This window comes from Nanorana parkeri, unplaced genomic scaffold (genome assembly GCF_000935625.1).
Source record: "Nanorana parkeri isolate BGI_ZX_2015 unplaced genomic scaffold, ASM93562v1 scaffold187, whole genome shotgun sequence".
In the NCBI taxonomy this organism is placed as follows: Eukaryota; Metazoa; Chordata; class Amphibia; order Anura; family Dicroglossidae; genus Nanorana; species Nanorana parkeri.
The window spans coordinates 737020-746683 of NW_017306455.1; the positions used below are offsets into that span (position 1 = coordinate 737020).

Consider the following 9664-nt stretch of genomic DNA (forward strand, 5'->3'; position numbering starts at 1 on the left):
TGATGTTTGTGGCCCCTTCTTTCTCTCTCCATTGCAATGCACAGTCATTTACTGTGCTGCAAAAACAAAAAAGTATTTTGCTTTTTTGAGACCATGCAAAATTAAGTACAAAAGCGACTTAATATGGGAGCTTGTTTATAACAACTGAAAGATCAATGTCTTTTCCTTATAGTAACCAATCACATGTTTTTATTTCTGAAATGAAAGTAAAAGGAAACACTTGTAGATGCCGTTGACACTTAATGTTTTAAAATTTTTTTTTAAATAAATCGGGCCCAGTATTTACAATCCATGTGTTTTTTTTTTTTTGTTGTTTTTTTTCTGAGCTGGTCTGTGGTAGATAGGGATATGTAATTCCACATTAGCTGGAGGACAGAGCCCCTAATAATAATGTACAGCAGGGGTAGCAAACCTCCAGCTGTGGTAAAACTACAAATCCCATGATGCATCTCTCTTCGGGAGTCATGTCTGTGAGAATCTTGCAATGCCTCATGGCATTTGTAGTTCCACCACAGCTGGAGGGCGGAAGGTTTGCTCCCCCTTATGTACAGTGTATGGCCAATGTCACACTTGGGTTCCTGGTATTGGTGACCACTTGCCAAAAACAGGATCACTAAGCAGGGGGGGATAAAAATGAAACCATTTGCACAGGTAGCTCCCAAACCGGCTGAATGAGGCATCATTCTCTTACAGACATTTTTCTTACTATGTCCCCAGTTATGAAGAAACGGCAAGTTCTGTACATCACTTCCTGTTCATTTATGAATGGGGGACTTACTAAATATTTAGTATCTGCTCACTTTATGAATGAACAGGAAGCAGCTCAGTACAGAGACTTCCTGTCCATTCATGACTGGGTTGTTAATAAGCAAAAAAAAATGAAAAAAAAATTGAAATGGGGGGGGGGGCGGGGTTTGAGAAAGTAATTTTCAATTTCAGCCTGACAAATTTTGCAGTTTCGGTCTAAAAATTTCATTTTGGTGGAAACGTGAGTGTTTTACAGCACTTATTAGTGATCCTGTTACAGGAGATGACCCTTAGGAGAACTTTGGGGAAAAGCCCTGACCCCATAGTTCTCCTTTAAATTACTTATTTCAGGAAGGGATCATTCAGACGACTTGCATACCCATAAAATGACCTGATCCCGGAAGGGACAGGTGCTGCGTTACATGTTACAGCAGACAGTGGCAGTGCTGGCACCCGCACATATGTGCAGGTTTGGGTGCGCTGGGAACTGTGCAGCCGTGTCCTCCCAGAAGGAAGAACAGGCTGTTGTGCGCAATCACAGGAAGCACCTCTCCCTTCCAGGATCGGGTTGTTTTATAGGTGTGCGCATCTGTCTGAATGAGCCCAAATAAGTGGAAAGGCATATGAGAACTTTCAGAACACTACAACTAAAAAGCCAATGGCTATTAAATATTGAGCAGCAGAAATATAATAGCTTGAGTGATATTCCTTTAAGGCACGTGGTGCACGTAGAGGGTCATGAGCTCTGGGCCCAGTCCTGACAAAGGGTTACAAATATGAAGACTTTCTTCAGTTTCCATGCATTGTTTCAGCTGTTAGTGGTTTTTCCATATTCCTCCCAGCGCATGGGTACTTAATGATTTTTATGTGCAGTTGCAACTTTGGATGCCAGAGAATCCCATGAGGCTTTGCAAGGTTCTCACAGCCACAGACATGACTCCTGGAGAGAGATGCTTCATGGGATTTGTAGTTTCACTACAGCTGGAGGGCCGGAGTTTGTCCATCCCTGGTGTACATGGACCTTTTTTTGCAGTACTTTTGCACAGGTCTCAACGATATCTGCTTTTATGCCCTATGGAATGGGTTAAATGTCTTCTGCATCATGCTAGGTTAGCACCTTAAGTTCAGGAAAAAAAATAGATTATTTTTTCTTATGGCTTTTATCTCTGTAGCTGAATTATTGAGAAAATCGTAGCTAGAAAATAGTACCCCAGTTCCCTTTTTGAAGGGCAACTCTTGCCAAACTGAAATATCAGTGGGCAGTGTTATGCTTGCAAACAACCACCCATGGGAGGGTGAGAAGTAGATCATACAGAGCCATATATAAAAGTGTTGGGGGAAAAAGGCTAAATAGTCAGCCATACAGGGCATGGGAACAGTAAGAGACTGCAGAAATGGCTACAAAGGAAAATGGAGGGAGTAAGAGGCCATCAGGAAACAAAGTCACCCAAAAGACAGGAAAATGTGAGAAGCTTTAGAGGCACACAGGCGGAGGGGTACATTGAGAGGCTGCAAAGAGAGATGCACAGAATGGAAGGGTAGACAAAGCCATACAGGAGAGGGGAACAGTGAGAGGCTGCAGAGACACGCTGCACCCCTCTCCTATGCAGCTAAGAGTCCGGAGAGACACAGCCATACAGGAGAGGAGAGCAGTGAGAGGCTGCAGAGACACAGCCATAAAGGAAAGGGGAGCAGTAAGAGGCTGCAGAGACACAAGCACTTGACATTGATTACATTTTTTTTTTTTTAAAGCCTCTCACTGCACCCCTCTCCTGTATGTCTCTGTCACTGCACCCCTCTCCTGTATGACTGTGTCTCTGCATGCCTCTCCTGCAAGGCTGTGTATCTACACCCCTCTCCTGTTCTCCTGTATGACCGTGTCACTGCAGCCCTCTCCTGTATGACTTTGTCTCTGCACCTATCCCCTGCATGGCTGTCACAGCACCCCTCTCCTGTATGACTGTGTCACTGCACCCCTCTCCTGTATGACTGTGTTACTGCATCTCTTTCCTGTATGGCTGTGTCAAATGCTTAAATGCTTCATTACCTTGTACCGATATTGTGAGGACAGGAAACAAATGAAAATATCCCTAATAGTGGTCACAGAAATATAAAACCAGACAATTCTAATTTAATTGTAACCAAGTCTTTATGTATGTATTAAATATACGTTTATACAAAACCATGTATGTTTGATGGACGTCTTGTATGGTTTGGACACTTTTAAAGCCCCGCTTTTCTTTTCTTGTATACAATTCTAATTGGGGGTGTGGTGCCCATCCCTAATGGTTCAATTTAATTCCTATGCTTTAAAGATGCAGAAGTGTACATCTTCCTAGACTTCAAAAGTGTGTCAACGACTGCGTGAGAGAACCCAGACTCCTTCAGCCTCTCCCTCTCAATAGCCAAGCCGTCAGGTGAAGGTCCTGAGGATTTGGGTGGCGAATCGGCCCTTGGCAAAGAAGATCCTCCCACACTGGGAACATCCATGGATCCTGGAGACTCAAGGACAAGAGGAGAGGGAACCACAGTCGCCGTGGCCAGTAAGGGATCACTGCAATGACCGCCACCCTTTCCCTCTCCACTCTCTGGAGCACTGACATGATCATAGAAAACGGGGGAAACACATAAGCGTGAGTGCAGTTCCATGGGTGTGACAGGACATCCTGGCCCTCCGCTCGCAGGTCGAAAGCTCTCGACAAAAACCTGTTGACCTGACAATTCGCAGATGAGGCCATCAGGTCCACCTGTGGCCTGCCCCATTTCCGCACCAGCTCGAGGAATATCCGCCGAGAGAGAGTCCACTCCGTAGGGTCCACGTGATGCCTGCTGAGGTAGCCCGCCACCAGATTCTGTGTTCCTGGCAGATATACCGCTCTGCCTTCCAGATTCCGTGCAGTCCACGACATCAGAACTGACAGGATCTGTATCAAGTTGGGGCTCCTCGTGCCCCCTTGATGATTGACATACGCCACCACAGTGGCATTGTCCACCAACACCTTGACCCATCTGTACTGGAGCTGGTCCTGAAAAAACCAGAGAGCTTGCAATACCGCTTTCAGTTCCAGCAGATTGGAAGATCTGTTCCTCCATGCTAGTGGCATCCCTTGTGCATATAGGCCACCCAGATGAGCTCCCCAGCCCATTCCGCTGGCGTCCGTGGTGATGGTAACCCATGGAATCTCTCCCAATGGGAAACCCTGGAGCAGATTCTCGTCCCGGGACCACCACACTAGTGAGCGTCTGAATTCGTGCGATATCCCGATCCGCTGCTTCTTGTCCTGGTATCTGTATTGGTGGAGAAAGGAACTCTGAGCTACTCTCATTGTCAAGTTCGCCGAATATGGGTTCTCTTTTGGATCTCAGTTGCGGAATTTGGAGATCAATTTATTTGAAATGAGTTTTGAGGAGGAGGTTCAGTGAACGGTACCCAATTACACCAAGTGCGGTTAGGTGGCCGTACTCATCATTTGCCACCGGGGGGACCGCTAGGGGAATCTGTATGTGGCCCTGGGGTTTTAGAAGACACCTTCCACAATATACGGGGTGACTAATTAGCAATGCAGCTGGAGGTTTGAACAGGTGCAAGGAGTAGTGTGTGCAGACTTAGGATTCAGGTGCAGGTTGTAGCTGTAGGCGTAAGTAATGCGTGTACACTTAATGTAGGCAAAGCAAGCAGTATGGCAGTTAATCAGCAGGGTATATTGATATAGGACTCCTCTCCTCCAATTATAATTCAGGGTGTAGCGATAGGCATGAGCAATCCCTGTAAGCTTAGTATTCATAATGCAAGCAGTTATCTATATGCCCCCACCAGTATGCTAGATCTGGTATGCCATACACAGTTCCTTTCCAGTATAACGTTAGGTTCAGGGTCAGTGCCCAGGGTACTTGCACTTAGTTGAATCAGCCAAACGAGGTGTATGTCAGAGCCTCCGATCTGTTAGACTGCTAGTGCTTCAGAGGAGGTGAAGAGGGAACTGCTGCAAACGCTGAGTCTCCGGACTGCGGACTGCGCTGGGCGAGAGGGTAAGATACCGAGGTTCCCTGTTCGTCACTCGACGCTCCAAAACGAGAGAACGCCGAGTGACGAAAACAGCTGAGCCTTTCACTGCGGGGCCGCGCCCCGTGGGCGGAGCCTGTGTGACGTCATCGGCGGAGTGAGACGTCGCTGGAATGCAGGGAAGCGCCGGGTAAGTCTATGACACTCATATGCCATTGGGCCTATCGAGTCAGGCCTATCGTCGAGGACATGGACCCCAACAGACTCATGAAAACCTCGGCTGTGACCTGACCACCCTCATGATAGTCCGAAGGGACTCCATCTTGAATTTCCTCAACGTAATAAATCTGTTGAGCTGATGGAGATCCAAGACCGGCCTCCAACCGCCTTTTCTGTCAAGAACAGGTGGGAATAGAATCCCTGGAACTGTTGATTCTCCGGCACTGACAGAATGGCCCCTTGGGCCAACAGGGTTTCCACATACTCCAACATTACATGCCGTTTCGCTGGTTCTCTTGGCAATTTGGTGTTCATAAACCTGCCTCTTGGGGGAAGGAAACTGAATTCGAGCCTGTAACCTTCCTTGATAATCTTCAGTACCCAGGCATCTGATACTGATCTCACCCAGAGACCCGAAAACAGTTGCAACTGTGCACCCACTCTCGTGTACCCGGGACAGACACCTTCATAAAGGTACCTCCTGATTTGGTGGATCCAGCACCTCTGGGAGCACCAGATCCCCCCCCTCCATGTCTGAGAGCGAGAGGACTCCCTTCCTGGCTTGTAGGACTTGGAGTCCCGAAAGGATGAGTGGCTCTGGCGAGGCTTCCAATCTCGATAATTCCGCCTAGTTCTCCTCTCCTGTGTAAGCATGGCCTTCTTGCTGTCAATAGATTTTTTAATATAAGAATTTTATACCAGGCCAAACAACATATCCCCCTGGAAAGATAGGGAACATAGACTATTCTTGGAGGAAGAATCAGCGCCCCATGACCTGAGCCAAATCACCCTGCGTGCCACCACCGAGGATACCATGCCTCTGGCAAAACAATGTATAAGGTCGTCAGAAGCCTCTGTGGAGAATTCCGCTGCCAGCTTGATGTCCTGCATCTTATCCAGGAGCCTGTGTCTGCTTGCTCCTCTCTTTATATTTTCTTCCAGCTCTTCTATCCACATTTTGGACGTGCAAGATACCGAGGATAAGGCCACTGCTGGATGAAGGCCCATTCCCAAGGAAGTATAGGTCTTCACCAAGCTGTGCTCAATTTTCCGATCCATTGAATCTTTCAGAGAACCTGTGTTGTCGACCGGTAAGGCGGTGCGTTTCTCCAATCTGACCACCGCTACGTCAATTTTAGGGGCCGTATCCCAAGTGTTGGAATCTGTGCTATTGATGGGGTAGAGGCGTGCAAACCTCCTCTTAGACCCCATTCGTCTCTCCGATTTATCCCATTCCTCTTTAATGAGGGTTTTGGTGACTTTACTCACTGGGAAGCAGGGTCTATGCTTTTTCTGACCCGTAAAGTGTCTGCTGGAGGGGGACAAGACCTCTTCCTGCTCCCGCATATCCAATGCTTTACGCACCAAGGCGATCAGTGCATCCATCCTTTTGGGGTCAAGTGATGGGGCAGCAGGAGAGCCTTCCCGGTCTGAAGACGAGGAATATTCACCCTCCGACAGGGACCTCTCCTCCTCCATGTCCACTGAGGAGTCCCAAATCGAGCTCGCCGCTCTGGGCCGTTGGCGGGAACGGCCTGCTTGCCTTACTCCCTTTGCCACTGCCTGCTGAATTAAGTCCAAGATGTCCGCAGAAGACTTTAAAGTGCCTGCTGCTTCCTTAAGACAGTCCGCACACAGCCTTTTCCCTGCCATAGCTTTGGTATCACAGGTGGAGCATCTGGGTGACTTAGCAGTTTTCTTCCCCGAAGATGCAGATGATTCCATCTCCGCGGGGCTAAAAATGGAGCAAAATATCCTTAGCAAGATGCACTCTTTTTTTTTTTTTCTGAAAAAACTTCTTCTCACCTCAACTCCCTAGATCTGGACCTGTGGGGCGAGAGACCACTTCCACCGACGTCCATAATGACTGCGAGGGCACTGAAAAGGCTTAAAATCAGAAAAGAAACAAAAACCTTTTAAAATTTTGCGCCAAAAACCGGCCCCGCATGATGTCAGTACCACGCGTCACGCTGACGCCCGCACATGCGCAGTAGGCTACCGAAGCCGACACTGCCCACACTGCATTGCCCTCACACCGCCGCCGAGCCGCACACAAACCGGCCAGAGGGAGAAGGGACGAACGGAGGATCCCCGTCAATGTAGGTCCTGTGTCCAGCAATGCCTCGTCCGGCAGGGAAATGTAACAGGGAGGACTGTAGAGCTCATCCAGCGCCCCCCCATCCATCCGATGGCGCTCCCCAAGGGGACACCCTTGCTCGGGGCCGAACTTGAGGACCTCCCAGGGGAGAGAGGCTGAACTCCTCTGGGGCAGTACAACATCTAGATCTGAACTTTCACTAGAAACATAATACCCTGTCCTAGGGCGACAGGAACAAAAAAGACTGGGGAACTCGGAAGTAGGAGGGGCTTATACTGTTTAACCATTTTTGTTCCTGTCATCTAGGGGTATGAGGACTAAAACCCAATTGTCAGCACTGCCATGGATATGACCAGGAAATTATTATTATATTATTATACAGAATTTATATGGCACCAACAGTTTGCGCAGCGCTTTACAATATAAGGAAGACATTAAAGTGACAATACAAGTCAAGACAAAATGGTAAGGAGGGCCCTGCCCGTGAGGACTTACAATCTAAAATACTCATGAAAATAAAATATGCAGCTGCCCCCCATAGACCCTCTACTTAGTCCAGTTCTGACGATCCTCCTTCAGGTTGTATGACGCCCCATCATTAAACCAATGCCTAAGAGCCCAGGGTGTCATGGACACACCCCCCCTGGTGCTGCATTGACACGCCTACCCAGGTGCAAAGGGCAATGGCTCTGACATCATAACATAAACATGATCAGCATAAAGACTGCAGATATGCATGCTAAAAAATACAAAAAACAAATGTTGGGGTAGGGGCTGCCCTGCCTGGATCTGGCCATGAAAGTGGGACCATGGCTGTGTCCAAGTAATGGAATTTAGCAAACAATTTTGGGGCTAAAATTATTCTTCTTTCCCTTTCATGAAATGGTATCCATGTGCTATTTACCATCCCCAGATTCTCATATTGTCCCATTCTAAGTTAGCACAACTCCCAGCTTCCTGACATGTGACACATAAACAGCTTTTATAGTAGAGGAACCACAACACCCTACAATCCTTCCCCCAGCAGCAATGCATGTCTCTCTGTACTCACTACATGGCTCCTCCCTTCCCTCTGTTACTACAACTCCAGGCATGCCTTACCACGCTACCCCGGAACAGGTTAACGCGTAGAGGGAGGGGGTTGAACTTCCGGTGCCGCTGCTTCCGGCCCGGAAGAGCTGTGTCAGGGTGCAGGCATAGGGCAAGATGGCGGCTGCAGCTGTGGTCGAGTTTCAGAGAGCTCAGGAAATGCTGGGGACCGACAGAGCGGCGAGTATAGACATCCTGCAGTCTATCGGTGAGAGCGCCACACCGACAGGGCGGGGGTACCGGCCACTGACAGCCGTTTAGGGGGGAACCCGGGCACTACCACTTTGCCGGGAGAGGAGGGGGGGGAGACCGTGTGCCATTGTTCTAGTTCGGTGCTATGGGGAGGGAGGCAGGCAGGGGGCTTGGATGGACAGCCATGAATTATGTGTGTATACATTGGAACAATGCTAATGTGTTTATATGTGTGTATGACGGTGTGTATGAATGACAGTGTCACCCTCCCTTTAATTCCTATGCATGCATAATGAGATTTACACATGGGCATACTCGTATCATATATTTAAAGAGAACCTGTCAGCAACTCACAGAAATTGTAGGTAAAAGACAAATCAGGTATGGTAAGCATTTACTGACGATGTTTTCCTTCCCCTAAACTCTTTTCTTATTCGCTTGCAATGCGCCTCTGAACTAGAAAAAATGACTGGTGGGTCATAGCCCACTTCTGTGACTGTCTTTTTAATGGATGTGCTGGCCCAGCTCCTCTGCCCCTCCCCACATATGTAGGTGTTGTGGGAGGAGGGAAGAGGTATACAATAAAACGGGGGTAGACAACCTTGGCACGTCAGCTGTTGTGGAAATACAAGTCCCACGAGGCATTGCAAGACTCTGACTGCCCCAGACATGACTCCCAGAGGTAAAGCCATGGTGGTATTTGTAGTTTCATCACAGCTGGAGTGCTGAGAATGCCTGCCCCTGCTCTAGAGTGTCACTTGACTGACAGCTCTGAGTGTGCTGGGGCTGCTGAGATTACATCCAAGATTGTAGTGCCCGGCAGCAGTGTCAGGGCTAAAGGCAAATAACTTTATTGAAATACACAAAATGCACATTTTCTGGGATGATTGATGTTGGGGTGAATGGTATGATGACAGGGTCTCTTTATTGGCGTTATTTTAAAGGAAAACTGTGGTGACAGAATAGAACATACCATGGCTGACTTCTCCTTCTAAAATTGCCACTTGCTTGGCTGTCAACATTTTTAGGAGGGGGTCAGCAATGGCAGTCTACATCATTTTATCATTACAGCTTCCCATTCAGGTGGGCGCGCCGGATCTCGGTGAGCGGTGTGTGTACCCGGCAGGGTAACCATTGTCACCAGGACTGAAAGGAGGGAAAATCCAACAAGTGTCCCTGGAACAAGTATAGACTGGAAATCTTCCAACTGGGATGCTTGTACTGGTGACAGCTGCTGGCTAAAAAGAGATTTCTTCTTACTTCCTGTTGTGCCTGTGGGACAGGAAGTAAAGAGAAATCTCCTTCTGACAGATGAT

At 48.1% G+C, this 9664-nt stretch overlaps 1 protein-coding gene across 1 annotated transcript in view; it reads left to right on the forward strand.

Moving 5' to 3' along the window:
• The first annotated feature begins 8208 nt into the window (after window positions 1-8208).
• The window catches only part of PSMD11 (proteasome 26S subunit, non-ATPase 11), a 29187-nt gene continuing 27731 nt past the window's right edge, over window positions 8209-9664 (forward strand). Inside the window, exon 1 of the mRNA XM_018555208.1 lies at window positions 8209-8364. Coding sequence (XP_018410710.1) covers window positions 8274-8364 — 91 coding nt within the window. The 5' untranslated portion in view covers window positions 8209-8273. The remainder of the gene's footprint in view (window positions 8365-9664) is intronic.